The sequence below is a fragment of the Phoenix dactylifera genome, unplaced genomic scaffold (assembly GCF_009389715.1).
Source record: "Phoenix dactylifera cultivar Barhee BC4 unplaced genomic scaffold, palm_55x_up_171113_PBpolish2nd_filt_p 000085F, whole genome shotgun sequence".
Lineage (NCBI taxonomy): Eukaryota > Viridiplantae > Streptophyta > Magnoliopsida > Arecales > Arecaceae > Phoenix > Phoenix dactylifera.
In genome coordinates this window covers 692,592-710,962 of record NW_024067677.1, presented here as the reverse complement: position 1 = coordinate 710,962, position 18,371 = coordinate 692,592, and the positions used below count along the sequence as shown (strand labels likewise).

Below are 18,371 nucleotides of genomic sequence, written 5' to 3'. Positions count from 1 at the left end.
GCCTCTGGGTAGGAGCAGTGTGGACTTCTCCTTCGTCTACTTCTTCTTCATCCGCGCCGGCTCTTCGTCTTCTTCGTGAGACGCCGATGGCGCCTCCGGTTGGAAGCACCCACTTCCGGCGGGATTGCAGCCGCTTCGGATGGAGGTTTCGGGATCCCAGATCTTCAGCTCCTCGGAGTCTCCGCCTCTTCTTTACTTTCTTTACACCCTAATTCCCCTCTGGGAATTCCTTGTAATCACACGAGCACGCCATTGTAACCAGAAATTATTGAAATGAAAAGTGTTATACATTTTTGAACTGTCTTTCTGGCATTGTCGTTCTACTGGTAATACATCCGCAGGTTAGCGGAATTCCAGCTCCTTGGAATTTCTCGACCATCTAGGGCCTCCAACTGGTAGGAGCCAGGTCGGTTTACCCAGCGAACCCTATACGGGCCTTCCCAATTTGGCGCTAGCTTCCCACCCTCCGCAGGTTGAGATGCTTTAGCTCGCCTTAGCACCAGATCTCCAACTTTGAAAAGCTTCGGTCGGACCTTGGAGTTGTAATATCGGGCCACCCTCCGCTGATACATCGCCATCCGAACCTGCGCCATTTCCCTCGCTTCTTCCAAGAGATTCAGGTTCCCTCGGAGTTGCTCCGAATTGGCCTCGGGTCGGTGCGCGGCCACCCGAGGTGAGGGGAGTCCGAGCTCCACGGGGACAACGGCTTCCGTGCCATAGGTTAGGCTGAAAGGCGTCTCCCCGGTAGGGGTCCGATGCGTGGTCCGATACGCCCAAAGGACATTCTCGAGTTCTTCGACCCAAGCTTGCCCCGTCCGACCGATTCGCGCTTTGATTCCTTGGAGGATTGTCCGATTTGTGACCTCGGCCTCGCCGTTGGTTTGGGGATGCGACACAGATGTGAACCGATGCTCGATCCCGAACTCCTCGCAGAAGTCACGGAAATGCTTGTTGTCGAACTGTCGGCCATTATCCGAGATGAGGACCCGAGGTACCCCAAATCGGACAATGATGTTCTTCTTCACGAACTTCCGGACTTGCACCTCCGTGATAGTGGCCAGCGGCTCTGCCTCCACCCACTTGGTGAAGTAGTCGATTGCAACAATCAAAAATTTCTGCTGAGCTGAAGCGACGGGGAATGGTCCGAGGATATCCATTCCCCACTGGGCGAAGGGCCAGGGTGCAGTGATTGGTGCCAAGGGGACAGAAGGGACTCTCTGGACGTTGGCGTGGCGCTGGCAGGCGTCGCATTTCCGTACATGATCGTTTGAGTCCTCCAACAAGGTAGGCCAATAATAGCCTTGCCTCATGATCTTGTGCGCCAAGGACCTAGCCCCCAAGTGTGATCCGCAAACGCCTTCGTGGACTTCGCCGAGGACGTAGGCCGCTTCCGAGGGGCGGAGGCACTTTAAGAGGGGGGCGGTGAACGAGGTCCGATACAGCCTCCCTTCATAGAGTACGTAGTGGGCGGACTTCATGACAAGTCGCCGAGCTTGATCTTCGTCTTCAGGGAGGATCCCTTCGGCGAGGTAGGCGACAAGCGGGTCCATCCAAGACGGCTCCGGATCAATCGCCATCACCGCTCCAGCCTCGCCGATGCTCGGGGCATCCAGGGTCTCCAGGTAGATCGCCCTCGACAAGTTGTGCGCGTCTGCGCTCACTAAGCGGGACAACCTGTCGGCCCTGGCATTTTCACTTCTTGGGACCTGCTGGATGTCGACACTGCCGAGGTCGGGAATGAGTGCTTGCACCTTCCGGACGTAATTCTGCATGGTCGGGTTCCGGGCTTCGAACTCCCCACGGACCTGCCCGACCACCAGCTGGGAGTCGGTAAAGACCTTCAGGCGCCGGATGCCGAGCTCCTTGGTGAGTTTGAGTCCCGTGACTAGGGCCTCGTACTCCGCCTCGTTGTTGGTCACTGGAAATCCGAACCTCAAGGCATACTCGGCTATCACTCCATCAGGGCTGGTGAGGACCAGCCCGGCCCTCCACCTTCGGGGTTCGACGACCCATCGATGTGAAGCGTCCAAATCGGGAGGTCGAGGCTGGGTATTTCCGGCGACCTAGGTTCCGCCTCCTGCACCGTGCACTCAGCGAGGAAATCCGCGAGCGCCTGGGCCTTGATGGCGGGTCGGGGCTGGTAGCGGATGTCGAACTCACCAAGTTCTATTGCCCACTTCACCAGCCGTCCCGCATTCTCAGGATTGCTGAGGATCTGCCGCAGCGGTTGATCGGTCAAGAGGGTGACAGAATGGGCCTGGAAATAGGGGCGAAGCCTCCTGGTCGCGGTCAGCAGCGCGAAGGCGATCTTTTCAGCCTTCGTATACCGCGTCTCGGCATCCCGTAGGACCCGGCTGATGTAGTACACAGGCTTCTGGAGCTTTGCCTCTTCCCGAACCAGTACCGCACTGACTGCGGTTGGGGAGACCGCCAGATAGAGGTAGAGCATCTCCCCTTCTTGCGGCTTGGACAGCAGGGGAGGAGACGCCAAGTATTCCTTGAGCTGGTCGAATGCTGCTTGACATTCGGCCGTCCAGAGGAAGTCTTTCGGGCGTTTCAACACCTTGAAGAAAGGTTGGCAGCGTTCGGCCGATTTTGCCACAAATCGTCCGAGCGCGGCGACCCTCCCAGCGAGCTCCTGAACTTTCTTCACTTTGGTCGGAGGGGACATATCTTGGATGGCCTTGATTTTGTCCGGGTTGGCTTCGATCCCCCGCTGGTTGACAATGAAACCGAGGAACCTCCCGGCCGAAGCGCCAAAGGCGCACTTCGCTGGGTTCAGCTTCATGCAAAACTTCCGCAAGGTGGCGAAAGTCTCGTCCAGATCCGCGATGTGCTGGTCTGCATGGCGGCTCTTCACCAGCATATCGTCCACGTACACCTCCATGTTCCGGCCGATTTGCTCTTTGAAGATTTTGTTGACGAGGCGCTGGTAAGTGGCGCCAGCATTCTTCAGACCGAAGGGCATTACCTTGTAACAGTACAGCCCCCGGTCTGTTATAAAGGCAGTTTTCTCCTCGTCCTGTGGAGCCATCATTATCTGGTTGTAGCCGGAGAAGGCGTCCATGAAAGACAGCAGCTGATATCCGGAAGTCGCGTCGACCAGTTGGTCTATCCGCGGAAGCGGAAAGCTATCCTTGGGGCATGCCTTGTTCAGGTCGGTGTAGTCGACGCACATCCTCCACTTTCCGCTCGCCTTCCGGACAAGTACGACATTTGCCAGCCATTCGGGGTAGCTGACCTCCCTTATGAATCCTGCCTCCAAGAGCTTGTCTACCTCCTGGTCGACCACTCGGATCCGATCCGGGGCACAGTGTCTCTTCTTCTGCTTTACACCTTCCTCGAGGGGAACTTCGATCACACCTTCGGCTCCCCGTGCCGCAAGGCCACCTCGTCTCTGGCGTCGAGGGACTCGACGCTTAAGGCTTCTACGGGCTTCTTCCCTTTGAGAGTTGCTAGGAAACATTGCCTTGCGGTCGGTTGGTCACCTCGGACCTCTCCAATCCCGGCCGCCGTGGGGAACCTCATGAGCAAGTGGTACGTAGAGACCACCGCGCGAAGGGCGTTCAGTCCGGGTCGTCCGAGGATAGCGTTGTAGGCCGAGGGAACACGGACGACCAAGAACCCGAGCCGCACCGTGGCTTCTGCGGGTGCAACGCCCGCAGTCACAGGCAGCTCAACGACACCTTCGGCCGAGATAGCGTCACCAGTGAATCCTATGAGGGGGGTGGATGTTTTGTGCAACAATTGTCTGGACAAGCTCATCTTTTGGAAGGCCTCGTAAAACAAAATATCAGCTGAGCTTCCACTATCCACAAGAACACGCCTTACATCATAGTTTGCCATAGTGAGGGAGATCACCATGGCGTCATCGTGGGGGGTCTGAACCCCCTTTACATCTTCATCACAAAAAGTGATTACATTACCGACCCTCTGCCTTTTTGCGACGGCTGCCCCTGACGCTTCAGTCGAGCCCCCTGCATTCCTCTCGGGCCGGGGGCAGCCCCCAGTGATAGTGTGGATCACGCCCGCGACGGGTCGATTCTGCTCCCGAGGCTCCTGAGGGGCCGGGTCGGCCGGACGCGGGTCTGCGGGGGGACGTCGGTCGTTCACATATCGACCGAGACGCCCTCGGCGGATGAGAGCCTCGATCTCGTCCCGAAGCTGGAAGCAGTCTTCGGTGTCGTGGCCGTGGTCCCGGTGGTACTCACAGTACGCCCGAGAGGGCCTCCTCCCAGGGATCTTCTTCATCTGTCTCGGGACCGGGAGGTCCTCCCGCCCCTTGATTTCCATGAGGATCTGGGCCCGGGGAGTCAGGAGAGGAGTGTACCGGTTGAAACGTCGGGGCGGAGAACGAGGGCGTAGGGCGCCGTGGTTCCTCGCCGGCGACAGGCTTCTGCGCCGACGTTGAGGCGTCGGGCTCCTCCTCTGGCGTGCCTCTTTTCGCCTTTTCTTCCCGAGCTTTGGAGGGATCTCGGCGGCCTCCTTGCTCCGATGGGCGGCCGCCTCCTCGGCGTCCGCATACTGGTTCGCCCGGGACAACAGCTCCGGGAAGCTCCGCGGCAGGCGTTTGTCCAGGGAGAAGGTGAGTCTGCCCTTTCAGAAGCCACGCTTCAGGGCTGAAAGAGCCACTTCCTGGCTCAGGTTCCGGACTTCCAGCGTAGCCTTGTTGAAGCGGGTAAGATAATCCCGCAAGCTTTCTCCCTCGTTTTGCCGGACATCAAAGAGGGAGTCGGAGACCAGTCGCCGCCGGCTACTGACGGCGAAATGGGTGATGAAGAGGCGAGTAAACTGGTCGAAGGACTGGATTGAGTTAGCCTCCAAGCCGGCGAACCACGCCCTTGCCGGGCCACGGAGGGTCGCCGGGAAGGCCTTGCAGAGGAGAGGATCTGATGCTCCGTGGAGGAGCATAAGGGTCCTGAAACTCTCGACGTGATCCCGCGGGTCCGCCGCCCCGTCATAGGGCTCGATCGCCGGCATTTTAAACCCCGGCGGATTCGGGGTCCGCAGGATCCTCGAGGCAAGCGCCGGCTGGGAGGAGATCTCCAAGTCGGCGAAGGGATCTTTGGAGTGGCCCTTCAGGACCTGGAGTTGTCGGTGGAGATCGTCCACCCGCCGGTCCAGGAAGCGCGACCGATGGGTGGGAGACAAGGTGCACCGAGAGGGGGACCGACTGGAGCGCGGGTTCCTTGAGGACTGGGGGGTCTGGGAACGCGCCCGGGCCCGCCTCTCGTACCCCGCGCAGCTCCGATGGGAAGGTCCCGGTAGAATGGACCGTGCTCGAGAATCTTCCTCGCGCCGGCGCTCCTCCCCATGGGAGAGGAAGGAGCGCGGGTTGAGGAGGACAGGTGAGCGCTCAGGGAGCAGCAGCTCCTGGGCCCGCTGCGGCGCCCGAGACATCACACCCTGCAGGTTCTGCACTGCCTCCGCGAGGGTGCGAACCTGCTGGGCTAACTGGTCGAACTGAGCGGCTTCGACCATCTGAATGGGGGGTGGAACGGTGGAGTGTTGCTGAGAATGTGTTGGAGACGCAGCGGCCTCCCGGCCGGAGGCGCGAGAGGCCCCGCGACCGGAGGCATTGGAAGCTCCACAACCACCTCGCCGTACCATTACGATCGCTCTGAGATTCGGTCCCTTCCTCTAGCGCCAACTGTTGCTGGTGGTCCAAACCGAGAACGATTGGCACAGCGGTGTGAACGGGGTTCCGTTTGGGTTGCCTTGGTTGGTGTTGATTGCGCTCCACTTTCCACCGGAAAACCTGCAAGCAAGCCTCGCACCACCACTGGGATAGTGGGGGCCCTCCGACGATCAAGTCAGAGGAGATTGGAGAAGGAAAGATAATAGTAGCAAGTAGGAGAATGCTCTGGAAGTTCTTGCTTACCCCCCCTTCTCCCCCCAGCCGCATATATACCAGGCTGGGGGGTCTTTCAGGGGGGTTGGTCATCGTGGGGCACGATGGAGCTGCCACTGACACGGCCGTTACAGGGCGTCGTGGGGCAGCGCTGGGTACGGCCGTGACAGGGCGTAGTGGAGCTCCGCCTTGTACGGCTGTTACAGGGGATCGTGGAGCAGCGCCAGATACAACCGTTGCAGGGAGTAGTGGAGCAGGAGGCTGCGGCGTGCCTCTGGGGAATAGTCTGTCGTTGTCGAGAGATGTCCGACTCGGGGTCGGGCTGCGGAGACGAAGATGTCCGACTCGGGGTCGGATTGCTGGATCAAGGGGCTGCCGACTCGGGGTCGGGCTGCGGAGACGAAGATGTCCGACTCGGGGTCGGGCTGCGGAGACGAAGATGTCCGACTCGGGGTCGGATTGCTGGATCAAGGGGCTGCCGACTCGGGGTCGGGCTGCGGAGACGAAGATGTCCGACTCGGGGTCGGATTGCTGGATCAAGGGGCAGCCGACTCGGGGTCGGGCTGCGGAGCCGAAGATGTCCGACTCGGGGTCGGATTGCTGGATCAAGGGGCTGCCGTAGTCTTTCTGGGCGCGCGTGCCGGTCACGTGGGGCATGGTGGCTAAGTTCCCCCGTAACATGTACCATATAGAATTTTGCTATTATATTATACTATATCTGTCCCTAGTATCGTTCCCATAACCATGAGATTTTATTGTTGTATTTACTATATCTAAGGGCTCAACTCGTATATAAAGTACACTAGTGCCATGAACAACATAAGCAATTCGAATCCTATGTTCAATACAAGTTTCTCAATATCTAATGTATAATATGAAAGTTCTGATGTGCCTGTCCATGAGGCTGATCCTCTCAATCTTTCTCCATCCTCCCTTTTCTCATCCCATATCAGGAACCCATGTTTCTTCTAACCTCTATCTCATCTTAATTTATTTAAAGCATGTTATTACTCACCAAGAAATCAAAGTCAAGAATTGAATTCTTCCTCTAACATTCACATTTTATTTATTTTATTTAAGATAATAAAATAGGATGCAAAATATCTCCTGCAGCACTCCAGGTCTAAGTAATGCCTTGGTCATTCATTCGGCGCACGTAGAAAAGAGTTTGGATGTCTCTATCACATAAGGGGATTTGCGCAACTAATGGAACTTGGTGCGATACGCATAGATGATTAAGCGATGAGTTGCAGCCGAGTGTTTTGTTTATAAAGATTTGGTCAACGGCGGTTTCAACAACAACTTCGAAGATTTAATAGTAGACGTAGGTTATCACATCCGGTCAACAACGGTCCACAAACCACTCTCTCTCTCTTCCCCCAGCCATCCATCCCTTCGCGCCCCAACCAACCTGTCGTAACGCGTTGTCCCCAACTATTTTGTTCCCTCCTCCTCTCATGGATCCTCCTCGCCCAAATTGTTGGCCGCTGTCGCCGCTCTTTCTACCTCCTCCTCCTCCTCCCCCTCCTCCTCTTCCACCTCCTCTTGGGCTAGCTCAAGAGTAGGACTTTAAAGCACAAGAGGGCGAGGAGGAGGGAGGCGGTGGTGGCGGCGGCCATCGAGGGGGGGATAGGATGGAGACAATTCCACCGGAGATGGGAGATATTCAGCTGGAGATTCCAACTTACCAAGGGATGTACTACCCCGTGCAAAGCATGTATAACGCTTACGTCTGCGATGTCAAAAGACCCATTAAGATCTACTCTGATGGCATATGGTTCAATGACAATGCTCTCTACTACGCCCTTCCCGTCCTCCTGCTCCAGCTTACTCTCATCACCTTCGTCTCCCGTGTCCTCTACTTCTTCCTTCGCCCCCTCAAGCAGCCCCGCATCGTCTCCGATGTCCTCGTATGTTTTCCCTTTATTCCATGCACCACATCCATCTATTCAGCATCCCTCTCTCTCTTCTGTCTATCTACCTTCACATTTACCGTTATATATACATATGTATGTTGTTATGGATGCAGGCGGGAGTACTTTTAGGACCTCTTGGGTTGTCACGCAACCAAGACCTCATGGCACGGTTGTTCCCCTACAAGTCCATCTCTGTGCTGCGTGTCTTGGCCTACCACGGCATCATATTCAAGCTCTTCTCCATGACTGTCAAGACGGACCCGGCCATCATAATGCGGTCGGGGAAGAAGGCCGTGATGCTAGGCCTAGTCAGCCTCCTTGTGCCCTTCGGCATCATGGTCGGCCTCGGCTACTTCCTGATCTACACGGGCGACCTCCACCCCGACGTCGCCCCCGACCCCTCCATCATCATCATGGCCCTCCTCATCAGCTCCAGCTCCTTCCTTGTCGTCTCCGAGATCCTCGAGGAGATCGGCCTCGTCAACACCGAGCTTGGCCGCCTCGCCATGTCGTCGTCCTTGATCAACAACGCCGCTGGCTTGTTCGCCATCACCCTCTACAGCTCCATCAACAGGGAGAAGCCGCTGCAATCCATCAAGTCCCTGGGCTTGTTGGCTGCCATCATCCTCTTCGCCCTCTTCATCTTCCGCCCATCGATGCGGTGGGTCGTGCAGCGGACCCCAAAGAGCGGGTCGATCCGCGGAGGCACCATGGTGGTCATCATGATCGTCGTCTCCATCGCCGGAATCATCAGCGACATCAGTGGCGCCGCCTTCTTCTTCGGTCCCCTTCTTCTGGGGCTCGCCGTCCCCGACGGTCCACCGCTCGGGGCCGCCCTCGTCGAGCAGATAGACACCGTGGTGACGGAGGTGCTGATGCCCCTGGTCTACCTAAGTTGTGGCTTGGTCGTCGAATTCTCGGAGGTCAACGACGGGACTACTCAACTCCCCGTCGTTCGATCGACCCTGTGGACGGTTGTCATCTTAGCGATCGGCATCCTCGCTAAGCTCACGGTTACCATTATTCCAGCCATCTACCACAAGATATCCTTCCGCAATGCCTTGATGTTAACCTTCATGTTGAACTTTAGAGGCATGGTGGAGATCGTCTATCTACTCTACTACCGGCTAGATGTACGTACATGCGTATATATTTATATATCCATATCCATATATGGGCTATGTGTGTGTATATATATTTGTAATTTTCCCTGTACTGCAGTTACCAAATATGGGCGTGTACTCCGTGCTGTTGTTGGTGTCGATCGGAGTAACGGCGATCATCGTGCCGCTGGTGAAGACGTACTACGATCCCCTGGAAGTGAATTACACGGTGGGGCAGCGGACGATCCAGCACCTGAAGCCCCACATGGAGCTGCGGGTGGTGGCTTGCGTGCAGGACGAGAGCCCCGTGCCGACCCTCGTCAGCTTGCTGGAGGCGTCGTGCGCGGAGCGGGGGAACCCGCTCTGCGTGTACGTGCTGCATCTGGTGGAGCAGGTGGGTCGGGCGTCGTCCAGCTTCATCGCACACAAGAACAAGAAGGGCTTCATCAACCCGACTCACATGGATCGCCTCCTCAACGCCTTCGTCAACTTCGAGCAGTCCAAGAAGGGGCAAGTGCCCATGCAGCCTTTCACTGCCATTGCCCCCTACAAGACCATGCACCAGGACATCTGCTCCCTCGCCATGGGGAAGAATGCTGCCTTCATCATCGTGCCCTTCATGAGAGATGCCGGAGAGAATGGCGAGGCTGACCGAGCCTATCGAACCATCATCCCCAATGTCCTTTCCCAGGTGAGCGAGAGAAACAAACGATCACTCCATTATTTTATCATGATTCATTAACAGAACGAGCCATTGCTAGCTAGCTAGCAAATCTAGATTTTGGCTATGTTTTGCAAATCTAGAGCGATGATAACGAATATATTGTTACTGTTTGCCTGACGAGTACTGAACAGGCTTCCTGCACGGTGGGCATCCTGATTCTTAAAGGCGAGACGGTGCTCCCGAACCCGACCAACTCCCAGCTGCACATCGGCGTCCTCTTCTGGGGAGGCCCCGACGACCGCGAGGCGCTCTCGTACGCCGCCTGCCTGGCCCGCCACCCGAGCGTCCACCTCACCGTCACCCGCTTCGAGGCGGCAATGGACGAGAACACCGACGCCAGGGAGCTGGCGTGGGACGACGAGGTGGTCGAAGAGCTCAAGCACGAGCAGGCCCACAACGAGAACGTGGTGATCCAGGAGGTGGTCATCAAGGACATGGAGAAGACTATTGCCCGGATCAAGTCCATCGACAACCAGTACGACCTCATCATCGTCGGCCGCAGCCAGAGCTCCACCTGCCTCTTGGACCAGGGGCTGGCGGAGTGGAGTGAGTTCCCGGAGCTGGGACTGGTCGGGGACATGCTCTGCTCCTCCGACTTTGACGGCTCCTTCTCTATCCTCGTCGTGCACCAGCATCGGAATGCTTGAAACCAAGGGCGTACGTTCACTGACTGGTTTCGATTTGAAGGAAAACGAAGGGATTGAAGACCTCCGTGAACAGTCCAGCTGAGTGTCAGTACACTTCACTTTGATGGGGGTAGTTTTGATAGTCATGCATGCACATCATCTTGGAGATGTGTCTCATCGTATGATCCATCTATAATGCACAGAGAAGGAAATTATAGTCGATCGTGTCTTCCATGTGTAATATTCCTCGTATATATTCTTGATACACATGATCATGATCTACGATGGTCTCCATTAATTTCTTTCTTTGAGTTCATGCTAATTAATGCTTGTTAGATACACATATAATGAGTCCTCTATTTATAAACGCTTCGGACAGCTTAGAACATGAGGATGAACGGCTTGCATTATTAATCTGTAGGTCTCGAAAAGTACGTAAACACGGGCACGGTCTCTAGAGATAAGAATTTCTGTCGGCAGCTAGAGGACACTTTTTTTGATACGATAAGTTCAAAATATTAGCTCGATCGATGTTAAATAATGCAGTCTCGTTCGCCGAGATTTTTGAATCTCTTATTTCGTGAGAACTGTGAATAGATTGATCACGAAACTTTAGTTGCTACGACATAAAAGTCGAGTCAAGTAGTGAAGTACCACCAACGAAATCGAGGATTAGCCCTTTTGTTTCTCCATTTTTCTTTTTGTGTGGAAACCGCGCAAAAAACCCAAAATAAAAAATTACAGCCTTGCGAAAATGACATTCGTGGCATCCGCTCGAACCAAATGCAGTAAATCCGGTAGAAAACTATTCCAACAAAAAATATATATATTGGGAAGTGGGGGTCCAGTGTGCCTATATATTTGTTCTACCATACATAGCTAGATAGCAGGAATGCTCGGATCTTTGAGGATAGGTGGCTGCATCCGAGGATGGCGGCAGTTAGAGCCCTACTTCATGCATCGGAGGTCATCAACAGTGCACCATCTCGGTCCGAGATATCCAGATCTCTTATCCAGCAGAGTCAGCAAATAGATTTATTCTTGTTTTCTGGGAGCCCCCACCCCCTAGTTTTTTTAAGGTGAACTTTGATGGCAGTGCTGTGGAGCAAGTTGCGAGGGGAGATGTTGGATTTGTGATCAAAGACCACCACTCCAGATTTGTGATGGCAGGTGGGTGCCAAATCTACGACACCTCCGCCAGTGAAGCGGAGTTGCGGGCAGCATGGAAGGGCGTCGTCTATGTTAGGTGCACTCTGGATGCTGAGTATATTTACTTGGAGAGTGACTCTGCTTTTATGATCGATAGGATCAACGGGCAGCATATCGTGGCAGAAGGGCTGTCTCTGATCCATAACATACGGAGGATGACCGAGGACTATAGCGCTTTCAGGGCCGAACATGTTTACCGGAAAGTAAACATAGCCGCTAACTAGGTGGCCTCCTCGCAGCGCATCACTCCGTGGGCTTCCTATATATGGGTGAACCAAGCGGACGTTCCGTTCGTGACCCCCTTAGCTTCTTTTTTTTGATTTTGTTGGCTGTACTCATATTCGTTTGGTGTAAGGAGCCGATGTATATATATATACACTGTCACGACCCCCGCCCCGTTCCCGGCGGGCCGCCGCGACGGTCCTAGGGTGCGGGTAGGCATAAGGCCACCAGCCACCGCGTAGAACCCTACTACCTATCAATCATCAATGAATCTTGAAAAATTTGGCATGATGCATGCACAAAATGATCACTTTTCCTATAGTGACCTGTCAGGATTATCTCAATACATACAACACACTACCTGTCAGAGCAGCAATCACATAATCCGTCACATAATGAACCTGGACAATATATATCAATACATTATCTCAGGCATATAACTCATATGTATAAAAATCTGGTTCCCATTCCATCCATGGTCAAACCCATATCCACAACAGGATCTATGACTGTAACTATACACTATATACAACAGAAGGTTTATAATACACCAAAAGGGTATAAACCTCTATCTACATTATACTATACTATACTATGGAGCGGCACAGCTAGCAGGCAACCACTAATCCTGCTCCTCTCTATACAATACCTGCCCTGCAATCAAAAATATCAAACTGGGGAGTGAGTATATAAATACTCAGTGAGTGGAGTAGAGAGTACTATGCACATGAGACAAGATATAATCATGGCTCGAGGTGAAATCTCAAGAGCAATAACAAGATGAACATGATCTCAACATAGAGAATATGGAGTAAATCATCAATATCACCACAATCAACATCAACTCATCTGAAGCATATATGGAATAATCAAGTAAACATATATGCTACTCATGAATATGCTCAACAGATCATAATGCTGGAACATACAAATCAGGTGTCAATATGCTGAAATCATCACTAGATAGCTGTCGGGAGGTGGGTTTTACGCCCCAGGCGAACCAGCAACAACTCCTTACTGTCACATGCATATGTAGGATAAGACACCACACTAATCATGTAAATGCCGGCCAGTATCCAGAACAGAAATCCATCTCACATCTACATACTAAACGGCACCTCGCGGGAATTCTACATCCGCGGAAAGCCATACTGCACCTCGCGGGGTCTTACTATGCCCGGCGGCAAGCAGAATATAAGTCGTAGGACCGGCCGATCCTACGCCTAGGGCCGTGTCCCCCCCTAGGAAGGGACTGGGCTTCGCCCACCCAGAAGGCTACTATGTGCACAAAGGCCGATGTTCAACCCCATCGACTATAGGTGTCCTGCAGATACTGCCAAGCCATGCATAAATGCCATAATGCACCCTCCCAATACTCTACTAAAAAGGAGTATAATCAAGATTACCACTCACTCGATCATGACCCAATCATAAACTAACATCAGGGTTAGGAGTGAGGGTCAAGGAAGTGCAATACAACTCAATATACCATTAAAAAGGCTCTACAAATCTTTGAAATAGAGGAAATGAAATCAATTTACAAAAGAAATCATTTCACAATTCAGAATCAATTTGATTACTCATCAACCCCTCGTAATTCCTCTCAATGTTTCCTCAAATGCATGTACAGAATAATCAAGCATGGAGAATCAAAATATAGAGGAATATACAACAACAATTAATCAATAGGCTCAGGTGGAATCAATTCACACCTGGCGACATTCATGAAAATGAATTAAGGATGCTCATGGTGCAAAGTACATGACTCCCACTCACCTGCCAATCCGGCACGGCCTCGATACGCCTCTAGAATTCTACAGCAGGCAGTGGGGAACTTCTTCCTCTCGTTCCCTAGCTTCTTGCCCAACTGTGACATGCATTTACTATACATTTAGTCTTGTATCAAGGTCATAATCTACGTGCCAATTATAATATAGGGAACTTTAATTGATTCAACTCCCCCGTTCCCTAAATCTTTTCTTTTCTTTCTCTTTTTCTTTTTCTATTAATTAACTCATCATTTATGTGTATTAGGGACTCCCTTGCACGAGTACAAGGTCTCCCTTAGCCTAATCTAGGCTTAATACCCTATTATGGCATGAAATCCCTTATTTTCCACCCGGATGAACAGTAACCCGAACTGATAGTGGGTTACTTCATCCCGGTTTTGATCCACTTTCAGGACTCCAAATTTGATGAAATTTTTACCTAACATTCTACACTCATAGAGGATTCCAAAGAGATAATATGCATCATCATCGGAGGCCGTTTGACCCCCTAAATAATTCGCCAAAGTTGGGACTTCGACACAGTTTTTCCGTAGTGCCGGAAAAATTTGTCGAAATCCGATTCTTTCTCTTTTAACCACCTCTACAACCCTTATCTGATCCCTCTAGACTACATCCACCCTTTGTATAGCCTAATATCATCAAAAGACTAGGTAGGGACGGATATTTACCTTTTTTTTTTTTTGAAATCGAGGTCCTTGCGTAGAGGGGAAGGAGATCTACGTTTTTCCCTTCAGCTGGAAGTGCAACCGGAATCTCCCTCCTCCTCGAATCCCCTTCCTCTTCTTCTTTCTTCTTCTTCTTCTTCTCCTTTTTCTTCTTCTTCTCTTTTTCCCTCTCTCTGTGTTTCCACGCCTGAGACCTCCTCTCCCTCTCTGTCTCAATTCCCTCTTCTCAGCCAACCCACCGCCAGACAAACCCCCATTTAAGTCAAATCAAACTTTAAAAATTCCCATTTTGCCCTTGCCACTTCAACGGATCTACAGTTATGCCATTAACTTTTGATTCCTTCCAATTTTACCCCTTATATCAATTTTAAAGGACTATTCTATCCCTTTTTATATATAAAAAAAAAATTTTGGGGTTATTACATCCTCCCCTCCTTATATAAAATTCGTCCTCGAATTTAAAAGAGTAAATTACCTGATTACTCAAAGAGGTGAGGGTATTTGCTTTTCATACTTTGCTCCGACTCCCAAGTGCATTCTTCAACATTGTGCCGGTGCCATTGGACCTTTACCATACATATTTCCTTATTTCTCAGCTTCCTGATCTGAGTATCAAGAATAGCGACAGGAAGTTCTTCATAAGAAAGATCTTCTTCTACTATAACTTCCTGCACTGATAGCACATGAGATGGATCCGGCACATACTTCCGGAGCATAGATATGTGGAATACTGGATGCACATGGCTGAGGTTTGGAGGCAGTGCTAATCTGTAAGATACATTGCCAACTTTATCTAATATTTCAAAGGGGCCAATGTATCTGGGACTAAGCTTGCCCCTCTTTCCAAACCTCATTACCCCTTTCATAGGAGAGATCTTTAGGAACACGTGATCCCCCGTGCCAAACTGCACATCTCTCCTTCTGACATCTGAGTAGCTCTTCTGCCTACTGAACACTGTCCTCAACCTTTCCTGTATCATTGGCACTTTTTCTGATGTCTCTCTGATCAAATCTGGTCCTTCTAGGTGCTTCTATCCAATCTCAGACCAGCACAAGGGAGATCTACATTTCCTCCCATAAAGTGCCTCATAAGGTGCCATACCAATAGTGGAGTGATAACTGTTATTATATGCAAACTCCACTAAAGGTAAGTATCTGTCCCAGCTACCTCTGAAATCCAGTACACACATTCTGAGCATATCCTCGAGGGTCTGAATGGTCCTCTCCGATTGCCCATCTGTTTGAGGATGAAATGCTGTACTGAAATCAAGCTGAGTTCCTAATGCCTCATGGAGTTTCTGCCAAAATTTAGAGGTAAACTGTGAACCTCTATCTGATATAATAGAAACTGGCACTCCATGCAGAGATACTATTTTATTCACATATATTTCGGCATACTGAGCTACTGAATATGTGGTTTTCACCGGTAGAAAATGGGCTGATTTTGTCAATCTATCCACAATCACCCAGATGGAATCATATCCTTTTTGTGTTCTGGGCAGCCCGACCACAAAATCCATAGTTATCCTTTCCCATTTCCACTCGGGCAAAGGTAACTCTTGCAAAAGCCCTGTTGGCTTTTGATGTTCAAATTTCACTTGTTGACAAGTCAAACAAGAAGCCACATATTTGGCCACATCCCTTTTTAATCCGTTCCACCAATATATGCCTTTGATATCATGATACATTTTGGTGGAACCAGGATGAATGCTATAGGGAGTATTGTGTGCTTCATGCATAATCCTCTGTCTCAGATCTTCCACATTTGGCACACATAGCCTACTGCCACACCTCAACATTCCATCTACAATCTGAAACCTTTCTGACTGTCCTGATTGCACTTCTCCTTTCAGTTTCACAAGGATTGGATCTAAATCCTGTGAAACTTTGATTTCATCTATCAACCTCGGTTTCACCTGAAACTGTGCAATCAAAGGACGAACCTCTAATAACTCAAAAGATAGTCCCTGAGCAAATAAATCTGCCAGATCTCTGACTATCTCTCTCCTCTGGATGGAGATGTGAGATAAACTGCCCATTGACTTCCGGCTTAATGCATCTGCTACTACATTAGCCTTGCCCGGATGATACAGGATTTGGCAGTCATAATCCTTCAACAGCTCTATCCATCTCCTCTGTCTGAGATTCAAATCTCTTTGCTGCTGAATGTACTGGAGGCTTTTATGATCAGTATATATTTCACATTTCTCACCATATAAATAATGCCTCCATATCTTTAGTGCAAATATGACAGCAGCCATTTCCAAGTCATGAGTGGGATAGTTTACTTCATGCTTTCTTAGCTGTCTGGATGCATATGCAATCACCTTGCCATTCTGCATCAACACACATCCCAATCCCACTTTAGAAGCATCACAGTAGACTACAAATCCGCCTGTATCTGTGGGTAGAGTCAAAACTGGAGCTGATGTGAGACAATCTTTCAGCTTCTGGAAGCTCTGTTCACAAGAATCTGTCCAAGTGAACTTAACCTGCTTCCGAGTCAGCTTTGTTAATGGGGTAGCTATTTTTGAAAAGTCCTTTACAAACTTCCTATAGTACCCAGCCAGACCCAGAAAACTCCTGATTTCTGTTACATTTGTTGGTCTCGGCCAATCCATAACTGCCTCAATCTTCTTGGGATCCACCCTGATTCCTTCCTTACATATTATGTGTCCCAAGAATCCAACTTCTTGTAGCCAGAACTCACATTTAGTAAGTTTGGCATACAGTTCATGTTCTCTCAAGGTTTGTAGTGCTATCCTCAAATGCTCTTCATGATCAGCCAGACTCTTAGAATATATGAGGATATCATCTATAAAGACTATCACAAATCTGTCAAGATAGGGTTTAAAGACCCTATTCATCAAATCCATGAATGCTGCTGGGGCATTTGTCAGCCCAAATGGAAGCACTAGAAACTCATAGTGCCCATATCTCGTTCTGAATGCAGTCTTCAATATATCTTCCTTTCTGATTTTTAACTGATGATACCCAGACTGCAGATCAATCTTCGAGAAGTACTCAGCCCCTTGTAATTGATCAAACAGGTCATCTATCCTGGGGAGTGGGTATCTATTTTTGATGGTCACTTTATTCAGCTGTCTATAATCTATACATAATCTCAGCGACCCATCCTTCTTCTTCACAAACAGAACTGGGGCACCCCATGGTGATGTACTGGGCCTAACAAACCCCTTGTCTAGTAGATCCTGCAACTGCACCTTCAACTCCCTCAGCTCTGTAGGTGCCATACGATAGGGAGCAATCGATATAGGGTTTGTACCAGGAAGAAGTTCAATACTGAACTCAATTTCTCTATCAAGTGGCAATCCTGGTAATTCCCCTGGAAATACATCAGGATACTCCCTAACAACTGGAATCTGCTGCAGATCCACAGACTCTACCTGGGTGTCCATCACATAAGCTAGATAGCTTTGACACCCCTTTCTCAGCAGCCTCTTTGCTTTTACTGCAGACACCAAATTCATTGGGATCTCACTCCTGTCCCCTTGATATGTAAATTTCCCCTTATCTAAAGGTCTGAAAATAACACTCTTTTCTTGGCAGTTAATGGTGGCACGATTGTCTGATAACCAATCCATGCCCAGTATGACATCAAAGTCTAACACTGCCAACTCAATCAAATCGACTGGGAGTGTCTTACCTTCTACCTCTACCACACAGGTAGGATACACATATCTCACTTCTATACTATCCCCTACAGGTGTGCTAATAACTAAGGGAATATGCATCAATATCTTATCCTTAGCTAACTTTTTAGCAAAATAAGGGGACACAAATGAATGGGTAGCTCCAGAATCAAATAACACTCTAGCTTTAATCTTATCAATGAGGAGCATACCTGTTACAGCTGCATTTGATGCCTGTGCCTCCTGTGGATTTACCGTGAACACCCTTCCTTGCCCTCTGCCTGCTGGAGCTAACAGCTGAGATGGTCCAACACTCTGCTGTGACGTTGGTGTCTGACCTCTGCCTCTGCCTACAGGCCCCCTACTACTAGGCCTGTCCATCTGCACAGAAGGGTAGGATGTTAAAGGCACAAACTGCTGGGTGGCACCCTGCGGGCATTCTCTGACAAAATGACCCGGCTGTCCACATCTGTAGCACACTCCCTGACCCATTCTGCATCTGCCAGGGTGCTGCTTCCCACATATGCCACACATTGGCCATGATTGGAACTTAGATTCAGTTCTGGCCATAGTGACCGGAGGACGAGGTACTGATGGTAGAAAAGTATCTTG

At 50.8% G+C, this 18,371-nt stretch overlaps 1 protein-coding gene across 1 annotated transcript; it reads left to right on the top strand.

Annotated features, from left to right (window-relative positions):
* The first annotated feature begins 7,320 nt into the window (after nt 1–7,320).
* LOC103716946 (cation/H(+) antiporter 15-like) lies at nt 7,321–10,561 on the top strand. Its single transcript, XM_008805162.4, has 4 exons — nt 7,321–7,761; nt 7,881–8,900; nt 8,989–9,561; nt 9,726–10,561. Exons 1-4 carry the CDS (start codon nt 7,486–7,488, stop codon nt 10,239–10,241), a joined length of 2,385 nt encoding a protein of 794 aa, XP_008803384.1. The 5' UTR covers nt 7,321–7,485; the 3' UTR covers nt 10,242–10,561.
* The last annotated feature ends 7,810 nt before the right edge of the window (nt 10,562–18,371 follow it).